This window comes from Scyliorhinus torazame, chromosome 8 (genome assembly GCF_047496885.1).
Source record: "Scyliorhinus torazame isolate Kashiwa2021f chromosome 8, sScyTor2.1, whole genome shotgun sequence".
Lineage (NCBI taxonomy): Eukaryota > Metazoa > Chordata > Chondrichthyes > Carcharhiniformes > Scyliorhinidae > Scyliorhinus > Scyliorhinus torazame.
Window position 1 is genome coordinate 148,548,904 of NC_092714.1, and position 17,567 is coordinate 148,566,470.

At 48.7% G+C, this 17,567-nt stretch overlaps 1 protein-coding gene across 5 annotated transcripts in view; it reads right to left on the reverse strand.

The window, feature by feature from the left end:
• Nucleotides 1–17,567, reverse strand: part of LOC140428176 (ankyrin repeat and SOCS box protein 9-like) — a 156,159-nt gene that overhangs the window by 108,323 nt on the left and 30,269 nt on the right. For 4 of the 5 annotated variants that reach the window (XM_072514336.1, XM_072514337.1, XM_072514335.1 and 1 more), the window contains exons 2-4: nucleotides 17,395–17,519; nucleotides 12,851–12,930; nucleotides 8,713–8,820 (exon numbers count right to left, since the gene is read on the reverse strand). In XM_072514336.1, the coding sequence (XP_072370437.1) occupies nucleotides 8,713–8,820; nucleotides 12,851–12,930; nucleotides 17,395–17,482 (276 nt within the window). In that variant the 5' untranslated portion in view covers nucleotides 17,483–17,519. The remainder of the gene's footprint in view (nucleotides 1–8,712; nucleotides 8,821–12,850; nucleotides 12,931–17,394; nucleotides 17,520–17,567) is intronic. The other variant, XM_072514339.1, reaches the window with a different exon arrangement.

Below are 17,567 nucleotides of genomic sequence, written 5' to 3' on the forward strand. Positions count from 1 at the left end.
ACGGAGAGGCGGGGCGGGACGGAGAGGCGGGGCGGGACGGAGAGGCGGGGCGGGACGGAGAGGCGGGGCGGGACGGAGAGGCGGGGCGGGACGGAGAGGCGGGGCGGGACGGAGAAGCGGGGCGGGACGGAGAGGCGGGGCGGGACGGAGAGGCGGGGCGGGACAGAGAGGCGGGACGGAGAGGCGGGGCGGGACGGAGAGGCGGGGCGGGACGGAGAGGCGGGGCGGGACGGAGAGGCGGGGCGGGACGGAGAGGCGGGGCGGGACGGAGAGGCGGGGCGGGACGGAGAGGCGGGCCGGGACAGAGAGGCGGGGCGGGACGGAGAGGCAGGGCGGAGAGGCGGGGCGGGACGGAGAGGCGGGGCGGGACGGAGAGGCGGGGCGGGACGGAGAGGGACGGAGAGACGGGGAGGGACGGAGAGACGGGGAGGGACGGAGAGACGGGGAGGGACGGAGAGACGGGGAGGGACGGAGAGACGGGGAGGGACGGAGAGACGGGGAGGGACGGAGAGACGGGGAGGGACGGAGAGACGGGGAGGGACGGAGAGACGGGGAGGGACGGAGAGACGGGGAGGGACGGAGAGACGGGGAGGGACGGAGAGACGGGGAGGGACGGAGAGACGGGGAGGGACGGAGAGACGGGGAGGGACGGAGAGACGGGGAGGGACGGAGAGACGGGGAGGGACGGAGAGACGGGGAGGGACGGAGAGACGGGGAGGGACGGAGAGACGGGGAGGGACGGAGAGACGGGGAGGGACGGAGAGACGGGGAGGGACGGAGAGACGGGGAGGGACGGAGAGACGGGGAGGGACGGAGAGACGGGGAGGGACGGAGAGTCGGGGAGGGACGGAGAGTCGGGGAGGGACGGAGAGACGGGGAGGGACGGAGAGACGGGGAGGGACGGAGAGACGGGGAGGGACGGAGAGGCGGGGCGGGACGGAGAGGCGGGGCGGGACGGAGAGGCGGGGCGGGACGGAGAGGCGGGGCGGGACGGAGAGGCGGGGAGGGACGGAGAGGCGGGGCGGGACGGAGAGGCGGGCCGGGACGGAGAGGCGGGGCGGGACGGAGAGGCGGGCCGGGACGGAGAGGCGGGCCGGGACGGAGAGGCGGGCCGGGACGGAGAGGCGGGGCGGGACGGAGAGGCGGGGCGGGACGGAGAGGCGGGGCGGGACGGAGAGGGACGGAGAGACGGGGAGGGACGGAGAGACGGGGAGGGACGGAGAGACGGGGAGGGACGGAGAGACGGGGAGGGACGGAGAGACGGGGAGGGACGGAGAGACGGGGAGGGACGGAGATACGGGGAGGGACGGAGAGACGGGGAGGGACGGAGAGACGGGGAGGGACGGAGAGACGGGGAGGGACGGAGAGACGGGGAGGGACGGAGAGACGGGGAGGGACGGAGAGACGGGGAGGGACGGAGAGACGGGGAGGGACGGAGAGACGGGGAGGGACGGAGAGACGGGGAGGGACGGAGAGACGGGGAGGGACGGAGAGACGGGGAGGGACGGAGAGACGGGGAGGGACGGAGAGACGGGGAGGGACGGAGAGACGGGGAGGGACGGAGAGACGGGGAGGGACGGAGAGACGGGGAGGGACGGAGAGACGGGGAGGGACGGAGAGACGGGGAGGGACGGAGAGACGGGGAGGGACGGAGAGACGGGGAGGGACGGAGAGACGGGGAGGGACGGAGAGACGGGGAGGGACGGAGAGACGGGGAGGGACGGAGAGACGGGGAGGGACGGAGAGACGGGGAGGGACGGAGAGACGGGGAGGGACGGAGAGACGGGGAGGGACGGAGAGACGGGGAGGGACGGAGAGACGGGGAGGGACGGAGAGTCGGGGAGGGACGGAGAGTCGGGGAGGGACGGAGAGACGGGGAGGGACGGAGAGACGGGGAGGGACGGAGAGACGGGGAGGGACGGAGAGACGGGGAGGGATGGAGAGACGGGGAGGGATGGAGAGACAGGTATTCTGCATCCACAATTTGCCCAGATCGGCATCCCAGAATCGTGGGGCTAGTCTCCTCAGTGGCATGGCTGCGAGCTTCGTGGGGATGGCTGTGCAGGAGTGGTTTAAGTAGGGAGGCTGGCGACGCGTACCCGAGGAATCAGCTCGCGGGACCTTCATTTACAGCGTGCAGCCAGTGGGGTCTGGTTATGTTGACTAATTAACGCTTTACATGGGCGACAGCCTCACCGGTCCAAGCGTCAGGAAGCGCGCAGCAGTTCTCGCTCACTACCACACGTAGAAACCTTTTGGTTAAATCGCACCAATATTGTTAAGGGCTTAGATGGAGTGGAGTTCTTAAAAGTATACAGGAGGGCTTTTTAGGTCAATATGTAGAGGGTCCACAAGGAACTGCGCAGGACTGGGCCTAATTCTGCATGAGGTTGTTGAGGGGTTGATGGGGGCAGCATTTTAGTGATAGCGACCAAAACATGGTACAATTTAGCTTGTTAAGGACAAAGAAATAGATACGTTGCAAAAAAGGTTTTGGATTTTGCTGGGGAGGGGCAGAGCGGATTTTAGTCAAATAAGGCAGGATCTGGCAAAGATAGTCTAGGAGGAGTTACTTGTGGGATAATCTACAGAAGAGCAGCGGGGGCCGTTGAAAAAGTAAATGGGGAGGATGCAGGCCCAACATGTTCCCTCAAGGATAATAGGAAGGAGTAACAAGCCCAGAGAACCATGGATGACCAGAGACATCCAGGATACGATGAGAAGGAAAAGAGAGGCTTTTAGCAAATGCAAGGGGAGCAAGTCAATGGAGGTATTAGTGGAGATACATAAAGTGCAGGATGGAGCTTAAGAAAGTAATTAGGAGAGCAAAGAAGGGATATGAGAAATCTTTGGCTGGTAGAAGTAGGAAAAATTCCAAGATCTTCTGTATATCAATGGGAAGAGGATAACCAGGGATAGAGTAGGGCCCATTAGTGACCAGGGGGCAATCTGTGGATGGAGCAAGAGGACATTGTTAGGGTGAACAAATACTTCACATTTGTCGTCACCCAAGAGAATGAGGATGTAGGTATAGAACTCCGAGAGAGAGATTGTGAGGTTCTTGAACAAATTGATATAGGAGATGACAAGGTATTGGAGGTGTTCGCAGGTTTAAAAGTGACAAATCCCCAAGTCCGGATGAATTACGTCCCAGGATGCTGCAGGAGGCAAGAGAGGAGATTGCAGTGGCTCTGACCTAAATTTGTAATTTCTATCTGGCCACGGGGGAGATGCCAGAGGAGTGGAGTATAGCTAATGTGGTCCCACTATTTAAGAAAGATTGAAGAGATAAGCCAGGGAACAACAGACCAGAAAGTCTCACGTCAGTGGTAGAGAAACTATTGGAGAATATTCTGAAGGAGAGAATTATCTCCACTTGGAGAGGCAAGGTTTGATCAGGGATAGTCAGAATGGCTTTGTCAGAAGGTCGTCATGCGTAACAAATTTGATTGAATTTTTTTGAGGTGACCAGGTGTGTAGATGTGGGTAGTGCAGTTGATGTAGTTTATATAGATTTCAGCAAAACCTTTGAAAAGGTACCACATGGGAGGCTTATAAAGGAGGCAAATGCACATGGGATACAGGGTAATTTGATAAGGTGGATTGAAAATTGGCTTTGTCGTAGGAAACAGAGGCAACAGAAGGCTACTTTAGTGACTGGAAACCAATGTCCACTGGTATACCACATTTATATAAACAACATAGACAACTATGTGGGGGGCTATCTGGTCACCACAGTTTAGGAAGGATATGATTGCACTGGAGGAGGTGCAGAGGAGATTCACCAGGATGTTGCCTGGGATGGAACATTTAAGTTATTAAGAGGGGTTGGATAGGTTTGGGTGATAAGGGTGGATAGGGAGCAACTGTTCCCCTTAATTGAAGGGTCAGTTACGAGGGACACAGGTTCAAGGTGAGGGGCGGGAGGTTTAGGGGGATTTTTGAGGAAAACCTGTTTACCCAGAGGGTGGTGACAGCCTGGAATGCACTGCCTGGGAGGGTGGCAGAGGCAGGTTGCCTCACATCCTTTAAAAAGTACCTGGACTAGCATTTAGCACATCATAACACTCAAGGCTATGGGCCAAGTGCTGGTCAGGTGTTTTTCATGCGTCAGTGCAGACTCGATGGGCCCAAGGCCTCTTGCACTGTATTTTTCTGCGATTCTGTGAAAGTTAGATGTTTGGGATTTTGAATGGACAGTTGTAAGAGAATGGTTTTCCAGGGACAGGTATAGCAGAAGACAAGATTAGAACAAGGAAGTGGATGCGCGGAGAGTGATCAGACTTAGCCTTCTCTTTGATTGGTACATTGGGACTAGCCAGGGCATGTGAGGTGGCCAGGTGAAGAGATGGCCATGAACAAAGAACAAAGAAAAGTACAGCACAAGAACAGGCCCTACGCCCCTCCAAGTCTGCGCCGACCATGCTGCCCATCTAAACTAAAATCCTCTACACTTCCGGGGTCCGTATCCCTCTGTTCCCATCCTATTCATGTATTTGTCAAGATGCCCCTTAAATGTCACTATCGTCCCTGCTTCCACCACCTCCTCCGGTAGCGAGTTCCAGGCACGCATTACCCTCTGTGTAAAAAGCTTGCTGCGCACATCTCCTCTAAACCTTGCCCCTCGCACCTTAAACCTATGGCCCCTAGTGATTGACCCCTCTACCCTGGGAAAAAGTCTCTGACTATCCACTCTGTCTATGCCCCTCATAATTTTGTAGACCCCTATCAGGTCACCCCTCAACCTTCTCGTTCCAGTGAGAACAAACCAAGTTTATTCAACGTCTCCTCATAGTTGATACCCTCAATACCAGGCAACATCAGAGTAAATCTCTTCTACACCCTCTCTAAAGCCTCCACATCCTTCTGGCAGTGTGGCGACCAGAATTGAACACTATACTCCAAGTGTGGCCTAACTAAGGTTCTATACAGCTGCAACATGACTTGCCAATTTTTAAACTCAATGCCCCGGCCTATGAAGGCAAGCATGCCGTATGCCTTCTTGACTACCTTCTCCACCTGTGTTGCCCCTTTCAGTGACCTGTGGACCTAAACACCAAGATCTCTCTGGCTGTCAATACTCTTCCGGGTTCTACCATTCACTGTATATTCCCTACCTGTATTAGACCTTCCAAAATGCATCACCTCACATTTGTCCGAATTAAACTCCATCTGCCATCTCGCCGCCCAAGTCTCCAAACAATCGAAATCCTGCTGTATCCTCTGGCAGTCCTCATCGTTATCCGCAATTCCACCAACCTTTGTGTGGTCCGCAAACTTACTAATCAGACCAGTTACATTTTCCTCCAAATCATTTATATATACTACGAACAGCAAAGATCCCAGCACTGATCCCTGCAGAACACCACTAGTCACAGCCCTCCAATCAGAAAAGCACCCTTCCGTTGCTACTCTCTGCCTTATATGACCTAGCCAGTTCTGTATCCATCTTGCCAGCTCACCTCTGATCCTGTGTGACTTCACCTTTTGTACCAGTCTGCCATGAGGGACCTTGTCAAAGGACTTATGAAGTCTACGTAGACAACATCCATTGCCTTACCTGCATCAATCATCTTTGTGACCTCCTCGAAAAGCTCTATCAAGTTAGTGAGACACGACCTCCCCTCCACAAAACCGTGCTGCCTCTCGCTAATACGACCCCTTGCTTCCAAATGGGAGTAGATCCTGTCTTGAAGAATTCTCTCTAGTAATTTCCCTATCACTGACGTAAGGCTCACCGGCCTGTAGTTTCCTGGATTATCCTTGCTACCCTTCTTAAGCAAAGGAACAACAGTGGCTATTCTCCAGTCCTCTGGGACATCACCTGAAGACAGTGAGGATCCAAAGATTTCTGTCAAGGCCTCAGCAATTTCCTCTTTTGCCTCCTTCAGTATTCTGGGGTAGATCCCATCAGGCCCTGGGAACTTATCCACCTAATATTTTTCAAGATGCCCAACACCCCGTCTTTTTGGATCTCAATGTGACCCAGGCTATCTGCACACCCTTCACCAGACTCAACATCCACCAATTCCTTCTCTTTGGTGAATACTGATGCAAAGTATTCATTTAGTACCTCGCCCATTTCCTCTGGCTCCACACATAGATTCCCTCCCCTGTCCTTCAGTGGGCCAACCCTTTCCCTGGCTACCCTCTTGCTTTTTATGTACGTGTAAAAAGCCTTGGGATTTTCCTTAACCCTATTTGCCAATGACTTTTTGTGACCCCTTTTAGCTCTCCTGACTTCTTGCTTAAGTTCCTTCCTACCTTCCTTATATTCCACACAGGCTTCGTCTGTTCCCAGTCTTCTAGCCCTGACAAATGCCTCCTTTTTCTTTTTGACGAGGCCTACAATATCTCTTGTTATCCAAGGATCGCAAATTTGCCATATTTATCCTTCTTCCTCACAGGAACATGCCAGTCCTAAATTCCTTTCAACTGACATTTGAAAGCCTCCCACATGTCAGATGTTGATTTGCCCTCAAACATCTGCTCCCAATTTATGTTCTTCAGTTCCCACCTAATATTGTTATAATTAGCCTTCCCCCAATTTAGCACATTCATCCTAGGACCACTCTTATCCTTGCCCACCAGCACTTTAAAACTTACTGAATTGTGGTCACTGTTCCCAAAATGCTCCCCTACTGAAACTTCTACCACATGGCTGGGCTCATTCCCCAATACCAGGTCCAGTACAGCGCCTTCCCTAGTTGGACTATCTACATATTGTTTTAAGAAGCCCTCCTGGATGCTCCTTACAAACTCTGCCCCGTCCAAGCCCCGAGCACTAAGTGAGTCCCAGTCAATATTGGGGAAGTTAAAGTCTCCCATCCCAACAACTCTGTTGCTTTTACTCCTTTCCAAAATCTGTCTACCTATCTGCTCCTCTACCTCCCGCTGGCTGTTGGGTGGCCTGTATTAAACCCCCAACATTGCGACTGCACCCTTCTTATTCCTGATCTCTACCCATATAGCCTCACTGCCCTCCGAGGTGTCCTCCCGCAGTACAGCTGTGATATTCTCCCTAAGCAGTAGTGCAACTCCTCCGCCCCTTTTACCTCCCCCTCTATCTCGCCTGAAACATCTAAATTCTGGAATGTTTAGCTGCCAATCCTGTCCTTCCCTCAACCAGGTCTCTGTAATGGCAACAACATCATAGTTCCAAGTACTAATCCAAGCTCTAAGTTCATCTGCCTTACCCGTTATACTTCTTGCATTAAAACATATGCACTTCAGGACACCAGTCCTGCTGTTTTCAGCAACATCTCTCTGTCTGCTCTTCCTCAGAGCCATAGTGGCCCTATTTCCTAGTTCTCCCTCAATTTTTTCACCTTCTGACCTATTGCTCCAATGCCCACCCCCCTGCCATACTAGTTTAAACCCTCCCGTGTGACACGAGAAACCTCGCGGCCAGGATATTTATGCCTCTCCAGTTTAGATGCAACCCGTCCTTATATAGGTCACACCTGCCCCGGAAGAGCTCCCAGTGGTCCAGATAATTGAATCCCACCCTCCTACACCAGCTGTTTAGCCATATATTTTGCTGCTCTATCATCCTATTTCTAGCCTCACTGGCACGTGGCACAGGGAGTAATCCCGAGATTACAACCATTGAGGTCCTGTCTTTTAACTTTCTGCCTAGCTCCCTGAACTCCTGCTGCAGGACCTCATCCCCCTTCCTGCCTATGTCGTTAGTACCAATATGTACCACAACATCATTAGTATGATTTGGGGAGTTTCCATAGAGGATGAGATTAAGCAAGCAGAAGAGGGGAGTGAAATCAGAGGAGAGAGAACATGATGAGTTGAGATTGAGTTTGAAATCTCAGAGGATGGATGAAAAGTCATTCGATGCAGAGGCTGAGGGAGGAGAGCAGTGAAGATATTACAGTGAGAAAATATTTGTTGTATTTAGGTGAGCTGAGGAAATAATTCAAAATGGGAGGCTGGAGGGGTGGAACATGGTGAGGTACTCAAAGCAGGAGAAAGTGCCAGAGGATTGGGAACAGAGCAAGTGATTTGGTGAGGAGAGTCACGCTGTCAATACGACAGTCATCATGGGGCAAGTGGTGAAAGGCTGTCCAGTGGGGAGGCTTCATTGAGAGGGAATGTGTCATCTCCACTCAGTCAGGTTTCTGTGAAGGCCATGGTGGTTGTTGCAATCACCCACAATAAGCTCATGGATGGCAGGGTCCCTTATACTTGTTCTCTGCATTCAGTACTGAGCTAAATGGGAGTCTGTATTCAATTAGCAACAATGGTCAGATCCAGCTACCTAATTTAAATGCAACAGGTTTTGAAATACTTTTTCAAGTGTTAGCAGTGTAGTATTGCCACACAGCCAGAGGCTTAACATAGAACATACAGTGCAGAAGGAGGCCATTCGGCCCATCGAGTCTGCACTCTCCCACTTAAACCCTCACTTCCACCATATCCCCGTAACCCAATAACCCCATCTAACCTTTTTGGACACTAAGGGCAATTTAGCATGGCGAATCCATCTAATCTGCATGTCTTTGGACTGTGGGAGGAAACGGGAGCACCCGGAGGATACCCACGCAGACACGAAGCACAAAGTGACCCAGCAGAGAATCGAACCTTGGACCCTGGTGCTGTGAAGCCACAGTGCTATCCACTTGTGCTACCGTGCTTCTTCCTCCCAGAGAATGGATAGAAAGTCAAGTCTCTATTTCCTGGATTGCTAGTATATATTACCTTAGCTCCATTCTCCAGCAGATATTTTACACAGGCAGTGTGTCCACCAAGACAGGCTTCATGGAGCGGTGAGACTCGGTTCATTGTTAGGAGATTTGCACTGTGGCCCTGGGAAACAAGATATATAGTTGAGAGCATCTGGGTGTACAGCATTTGCCCTCCATTACCCGCAGTTAGAAAGCCTTGGTGACTGAATCTATGTACGTTTTTCCTAGAAATAGATATTAAAGAGGCATTTCCTCTCTAAAAGCCTTTGGCAAAGTGTTCATTTTTTCCAGTAGGAAGAGGAGAGTTAGAAAGGCCAAATATTATTTTAATTGTGTCACTTCTCAAAGTGAATGTCATTACATCCTTTGTAAAAAGGTTTGGCAAGCAACAATTTTTACGAAGCTGGAGCTATTTTAAGATGAGAATAGGCTCAACGAAGTTTTAAGTTTGTAATATCAACTAAAATCACGACTTTAGTTAGCATAATTTGAAAGGGTGGTAAACTACATGATACGATTAGTTAACAAAATAATTTGTTTGGGTTGGTATGCCGTGGGCATTTACAACTTGAAACAGGAATGTGATTAAATCAGCTTATTTGCTACAGAATTAATCACCCTTACTGATGATTAACCCTAGTCTGCCTTAGTGATAAGGATTCTGACTGAAGTGGAGATTCTCTCTTATCTGGCTGTAGATAACCCAGCAGTGGTGAGTCACTTTCCTGAACCGCTGCAGTTGCTGTGGTGTAGGTACATCTATAATACTGTTGGGCCCTCTAGTTTACTCTTGCTCCTACATCCGTGCTCTTGCACACCCATGACACTGTGCTTGCTGATTAAAATTGGTTTCGAGTCCGACAGAGCTGCGATTTTAAAATTCCCATCCTTGCCTTTAAATCCCTCCACAACCTCACTTCGCTCCATATTTGTAACCTCCTCCAGCTCCACAATCATCCGCGATATTTGCACTCCTCCATTTCTGGTCACATGTGCACCCCCATTCTAATCCCTTCACCATTGGAAGCTGTGCTCGCAGATGCCTAGGCCCCAAGGTCTGGAACCTCTCGGGCCCAATTTTCTTCTTTGAAAAGCTTTAAGGTACAATGTTTTGCCAAAGTTTTTGGCCACCTGCCCTCCCACCTCTTTACATAGCTGTGTCAAATTCTCCCCTCTCATGCTTCTGTCAAGCATCATGTTTTATTACGTTTAAGGTGCTAATCAGATCTAAGTTGGCGCTGCTCCTCTGCCCAAAGAGCACCGGGGGATTTTTATATCCAACTGTATGGGTAAATAAGCTTCTGGTTAACATTTCATCTGAAAGGCAGCATTTTGTTAGCACTGCATTAAAATATCATTCTATAAACTTAAATCCTGAGCTGTGGTTTGAACTCGGAGCTTTCTGATTCAGCGGCAAGAATGTTGCCACCGAGCCAAAGCTGTGTTGATTTTTAAACATACTCTTCTGTGCAACTATGCTAACTTCAATGAAACTTCCACAGGTCTGAATGTTGGATCTCAGAGTTCTTTTCTGTCTGTAAAGGGAGCAGGAAATGAGATCGTTGTCATTTCCATTTTTGGAAACACACTGTTTGAAGGATCTGTATTACAAGAAATCCAATCTAGGCTGAGCAAACTAGAAATCTTAAGTCATTATCTGTAGAGTACTCCCTGCTTGTAGGCTTCTAATCATTCAGCACCCTTCTTCAATAAAGTTGTAACATTTTTTGTATTGCTTGAATTAATATGCCTTTCAAAAAAGCTTTACACAAGGAGGCAGTGGTATTGTGAAGCTATAACACAGGACTACTTGCATGTCAAACAGCATAAGCAATCAGTGATAGACAGAGCTAAGTGATCCCACAACAAATCGATCAGATTTAAGCTCTGCAGTCCTGCCACATCCAGCTGTGAATGGTGGTGGAATATTAAACAACTCACTGAAGGACTAGGCTCCACAAATATCCCCACCCTCAATGATGGAGGAGCCCAGCATGTCAGTGCAAAAGATAAAGTTGAAGCATTCGCAACAATCTTCAGCCAGTAGTGCCGAGTGGATGATCCATTTTGGTCTCCTCCAGAGGTCCCCAACATTATAGATGTCAGTCTTCAGCCAATTCGATTCAACAGTGATATCAAGAAATGGCTGAAGACGCTGGATATTGAAAAGGTTCTGGGCCCTGCTCCAGAACATGTCGCATCCCCAGCCAAGCTGTTCCAGGACAACTACAACATTGACATCCACCCAGCAATGTGGAAAATTGTCCAGCTATGTCCAGTACACAAGAAACAGGACAAATCCAACCCGACCAATTACTGCCCAGTCTATTCTCGATCATCAGTAAAGTGGTGGAAGGAGTCATCAATAGTGCAATCAAACGGCGCTCACTTATCAATAACCTGCTCACGGACACAAAAAAGCTGAAATCCAGAGGTGAGGTGGGAGTGAATGCCCTTGACATCAAGGCAGCATTTGACCACGTATGGCATCAAGGAGCCTTCGCTAAACTGGAGTAAATGGGATTTGGGGGAAAACTGTCCACTGTTTGGAGTCACAAAGGAAGATGGTTGTGGTGGTTGGAGGTCAAACATCTCAGCTCCAGGACATCACTGCAAGAGTTCCTCAGGGTGGTGTCCTAGGACCAACCATCTGCAGCTGCTTCATCGATGATCTCCCTTCCATCATAGAGATAAAGTGGGGATGGTTGCTGATAAGTGGCAAGTAACATTCACGCCACACAAGTGCCAGGCAATGACCACCTAAAACAAGAGAGGTTCTAACCATCACTTTTTGACATTCAATGGCATTACCATTGCTGAAGCCTCCCCCATCAACATAGAAACATAGAAAAGTAGAACAGGATGAAGATAATTGCACTTCGAGACTGCTCTGCCATTCATGCCATCCAACTAATAGTCTGATCCCGCCTTTCCCCATATCCTTTGATTCCCATCACCCCAAGTGCTTCTTGAAAATATGCAATGTTTGGGCATCAACTACTTCCTGTGGTAACAAATTCCACAGGCGGGCCACTCTCTGGTTGAAGAAATGTTTCCTCATCTCTGTCCTTAATGGTGTACCCTATATCCTCAGACTGTGGCCCCTGGTTCTGGACATCCCCACCATCGGGAACATCCTTCTTGCATCTACCCCGTCTATTCATGTTAGAACTTCATAGGTTTCTTTATTCTTTTGAACTCCAGCGAATACAATCCAAACCGACTCAATTTCTCCTCATACATCCGTCCTGCCATCCCAATATCTTGGGGTTACCATTTAAAAAAATAAACTTAAGAGTATCCAATTTTTTTTTTTCCAATTAAGGGGCAATTTAGCGTGGCCAATCCATCTAACCTGCACATCTTTTGAGGTCTGGGGTGAAACCCACACAGACAAGGGGATAATGCGCAAACTCCACATGGACAGTGACCCAGGGCCAGGAACGAACCCGGGTCCTCAGCGCCATAGGCAGCAATGCTAACCACTGCACTGCCATGCCGTTCTATCTTGGGGTTACCGTTGACCAGAAAACAAACAGGACTAGCCATATAAATACTGTGGCTACAAGAGCAGATCAGAGGGTAGGAATTCTGTGGCGAGTAACTCACCACCTGACTCCCCAAAGATTTTCCACCATCTATAAGTCACAAGTCAGGAGTATGATGGAATACTACCCTCTTGCTTGGATGAGTTCCGCTCCAACAATACAAGAAGCTTGACACCATCCAAGACAAAGCAGCCCGCTTAATTGGCACCCGATCCACAAACATTCAATCCCTCCACCACCGATGAACAGTAGCGGCATTGTGTCCCATCAACAAGATGCACTGCAGCATCTCACCAAAGCTTCTTCATCAGCAGCTTCCAAACGCATCTAGCAGGACAAGGGCAGGAGACGCAAAGGAATGTCAGCACCTGGAAGCTTCCCTCCAAGTCACTCACCATCCTGACTTTGAAATATATCGCCGTTCCTTGGGTCACTGGGTCAAAATCCTAGAACTCCCTCCCTAACATCTCTGTGGGTGTACCTGCCCCTCAAGGACTGCAGTGGTTCAAGAAGACAGCTCACCAGCACCTTCTGAAGGACAACTAGGAATAGGCAATAAATGCTATAAGCTGCAGTAATATCAGAATAAAATGTTGTAACTACCTGGCTGATGAGCTGGCGGAGTGACATGAGACGCCCATGAATAGCCGCATCGTGAAGTGGGGACCAGTCTGTTGCAGTGTCTAAAATTCACAACATAAATCAAAGAAACTCAGAACTAAATTTGAGATAGAACCAAACAAACAGATATCATATTGACGCAACTCAAAGCTCCCAGATTAACAAGATTGTTCCCTGAAGGGCTACCAACTTGGAGGAAGTGTTTGGAGTGATATTTATTATCATAAAGAGTGATGCTGCTAGCAAACCCACTTAAAAAAACACTAAAATTTGAAGTGGAAGATCTACCTATCCTAACAGGACTGTGGGTATATACATCATATGGACTGCAGATATTCAAGAGAGCAATTAGAGTTGGGCAATAAAAGTGCTGACCTAGTCAGCAAGCCAGTATTCCATAAAAGAATTAAAACAAAGTTCCTTAAACAGTCCGCCAGTTTGGAATTAGAATTTTTTTTCTGGCAAGCCCGAACAGTCTTGTGCATCGTGTCAGTGCACAATTGTCAGGTTTGTCAGAGGGGCCAGCAATTTTATTTGTACTTGTCTTGAGATCAAATCTGAGGGACGAACGAGTGCTGGCACAAAGGCCACACCAAACCTTGCTGACCACAGCTGCTTCCCAATTAAGTGGGCCTCCTGCTCTTCTGAGGGTTTGCCTGTTCTCTTTGACAAGGCGCTGGCAGCCCCCAACATGGCTGCTGCCTGTCACTGCTGCTGGGGCCAGGCAGATACCTCACACATCCCAAAGCCACTCAGTTCCTCCAACTGGATGCCAACTTGCTTCCTACCCAATTAGGCCAGTTGAATTCAAAGATTATGTGGTGAGGGCACTGCAACTCAGGTGCTGGGTTGGGACCCAGAATTCATCGTCGTGAAACCTCTAACTCCTGCCTGCCAAATGGAGATCTATAGCACTTGAAGTTAAGAATACACTGCTCCGACATTCTGACAGCATCAGATGTGTGTGAAGAAGAATGAAAGGGTGTGAATAAGTGAAGGAAGTCTAAAGTATAGCGCGGGAGGGAGAGATGTTCCTTGGGGAACATCTGAGAAAAATGTTTTCTGAAGACCTAAATAAGCAATATTGTTACTGCAATATCAATCGTGTCACCTGCAATATTACTACCAGGCAGTATCTTTCTGTTCAAAATGAATCCTAAATGTTTCTTATGAAGTGACTGCAATCCAGCTACTCCTCCCCATCCTACCTTCTTTCCTGCAGCCAACTTCCTCCTCGTGTCAAAGTGGGTTTGCATGTACCTCTTGCTTTCTGCCCCACTGCTCACCAAACTCACGTCTGCCTTGCTGCAGAGGCTGAGGGAGGAAAGCAGTGAGGGCATCTCACTGAGAAAACTTTTACTGTAGTAGGGCGAGTGTAAAAAAGAGGATTTTGAATGATAGGTGAGAGGGTTGGAACCAGATGAAATGCTCACGGAGAGTGACAGAGGGATAGGAAGTCAGACCAAGATGTGATTTGCTCTCAAGTGCCACACCCAACATCTCAATGGTCTTGATGGGGAATGTTGTGGAAGGTAGTCAGGTGAAGAGGTTTCATTCAGGGGGAAGGTATCATCATGCCCTCAGCTATGTTTCCGTCAATGCCATGCGTCAAAGCAATCATCCAAAATAAGCCCATGGATGATAAAGGCAGGTGAGTGAACAGGCCTTCTGCAGAGGGCCTGCCGATAACTGATTCAAAGGCTCAGTCTGCAGGGTGAGCAGTGGAGGGGTGACCTGAATGAGGTGGACATTGGCAAGGTCAGCTCCAGCAGACACACTGGGTAGCAACGTCAGTAAGTCAGTAGAATGGGACAATGGATCCTGCTACATTTGAGGCAGTAATAAATGCCTCAGTGGACTGTTTAGAGGATATTCCAAAGCCCAACACACATCCTCCTGTCTCCTGACAGTATCCTGTGTGTCGCTGTCATCTGCAGCTGTCATTCCCTACACGCTGGATCTTGAATCCTAAACTCCTTTGTCCACCACTTTAAACTTGACCATCAAACTTCCTATCAGCCTGGCAGAAAACAAAATACTGAAGCTGGAAATCCGAAACAAAAGCAAAAAATGCTGTAAAAATTTGCATCTGCACGTGGAAAAGTATCACCCCCTTCCTGCCCAGGTTTCAAGTCTCTCTGAAGTGACATTGAACATTTTGTAATGCAACAGCTACTACGAAAGTGGATGGTGTTCTGTGTGTATACATTTGATGCCGAGATGTAGTCATCATCTTTCCACTGGAAAGCTGATATAATGGGGAAATTTAACCCGCAAAGTCCCCCCAAAACTTCCAAGGATAGGCAAGAGTGTCAGCGGAGGGAATTAAATTTGTAAATAAATGTGAAATCCAACCAGGGCCTGGCGTTTCCCAGGGTTTGGGAAACCCAGCAGCTGAAGGGAGATGAGATTGTCCAAATCCAACAGCATAGTGCCTTCCCAGAGCTGCTCATTGATCAGGAGAAGGAGTGCGCCCCCTCCACCCTCACCCCTTCCCCAAGCCTGCCAAAATGACCACGATCTCTTACCCATCGTGGCTCCAAACCGAGGGCCCACCTACCCACAGGTGGTCATTACAACAATCCATTGCCACTATTTTTCAGAAGAGCAAGGGTTTCTTCACAGTGTTCTGGCCAATAGCTATCCTGTGACCGACATCAGTGAAATATATTTACTGATCATTGTAATAATACTGCTTGTGGGATCCTGCAGTCTACAAATTGGCTGGTTCATTTCCAACATCATAATGACTCGACCTCAAAGGTACTTCATCAGCTCCAGGACACATGATTGTGAATGGTACGATAGAAATAAGTGAAACAACAACAAGGAAACACTGAATAATAATAATAATCTTTATTATTGTCACAAGTAGGCTTATGTTAACACTGCAAAGAAGTTACTGTGAAAATAAGGTGAATAAGACTAGGATGGTTATGCTGCAATTGTATAAGGTGTTAGTGAGGCCACACCTGGAGTATCGTGTTCAGTTTTGGTCTCCTTACCTGAGAAAGGATGTACTGGCGCTGGAGGGTGTGCAGAGGAGATTCACTAGGTTAATCCCAGAGCTGAAGGGGTTGGATTACGAGGGGAGGTTGAGTAGACTGGGACTGTACTCGTTGGAATTTAGAAGGATGATCTGATAGAAACATATAAAATTATGAAGGGAATAGATAGGATAGATGCGGGCAGGTTGTTTCCACTTGCGGGTGAAAGCAGAACTAGGGGGCATAGCCTCAAAATAAGGGGAAGTAGATTTAGGACTGAGTTTAGGAGGAACGTCTTCACCCAAAGGGTTGTGAATCTATGGAATTCCTTGCCCAGTGAAGCAGTTGAGGCTCCTTCATTAAATGTTTTTAAGATAAAGATCGATAGTTTTTTGAAGAATAAAGGGATTAAGGGGTATGGTGCTCGGGCCGGAAAGTGGAGCCGAGTCCACAAAAGTCCAGCCATGATCTCGTTGAATGGCTGAGCAGGCTCGAGGGGCCAGATGGTCTACTCCTGCTCCTAGTTCTTATGTTCTTATAAGGTGAGAGGACAGGTGGATCCTCGGTTTGGATCAGGAGGGATAAGGGATCGTGGTGATTTTGGCAGGCTTGGGGTGCGGGGTGAAGAGGAAGCACTCCTCCTCCTGACCCACAGGCAGCTCTGGTCAACGTACTTGTTAACTGTACCTCAAACTTGTATTTTGTGCACTCAAAGCAGCAGCTAGATTCAAAAGATTATAAACATATCATGCTCACTCTTCGAGCTCCTATGTAAAATGATTTTCCCCTTCCTGCACAATATACCAAATCTGGGGTCCAAACAGTGAGCATCTCCTCAACAGCACCAGTGCGCCTTCCTCAGAAAGATCGTACATCACAATTGCATATATCTGAACGGTTCCCCCACACTCAATTACTGCCAACATGTGGTTAACTAGTCTTGTGAAAAAAAAAGTTAAAAAACTTACATTTATATGGTGCCTTCATAACCTCAAGCCATGTCAAAGTGCTCAACAGCAAATAAGTTGTAGTCACTGTTATCAGGGCAACCAATTTATACACAGCAAGCTCCCAGAAATGGCAAGGTAATAATGACCAGATAATGTTTTTGTGATGGTGGATGAGGGATAACTATTTAGCCAGGCCACAAGGAATAATAATAATATATAATAATAATCTTAACCCTGTTCTTCTTCAAACTAGTACTGTGGGATTTTTTACATCCACTTTAAACAGCAGGTACTGCCTCAGTTCAATCCTCATCCAAACGACAAAACAGAAAAATGCAGCATTCCCCAGTACTGCACAGGAATGTCAGCCTTGACTTTTGTGCTTATCTCTGGAGTGGGAATGAACGAGTCTCAATTAAGCAACAGAGTTTGACCCGATCAAGTGTTTTCCATTAAAACAGATTAAATAAGAAGCAGGCTGTGCAACTTTACTTCTCCAAGGAGAGCTGCCACTGAAAGCACAACATAGATCAGAATTGCATCAGACTCACTGCTCCATGTTCATAATAAAGTAATTTGAATGGCTTACCACCCATCAGTGGGTTGGAGATATAATCCCCATACAGACTCCCTCCTGCAGCCTCAGGCTGTCTGCTGTTTTCATTCTCAGAAGCCATCTTTCACCAGAAATGTAGCTGCATTTAACAATCAACCCTGGGGAAAGGAAAGCCATAAGTTGCTTAATTTGCATCTGAGTGATAA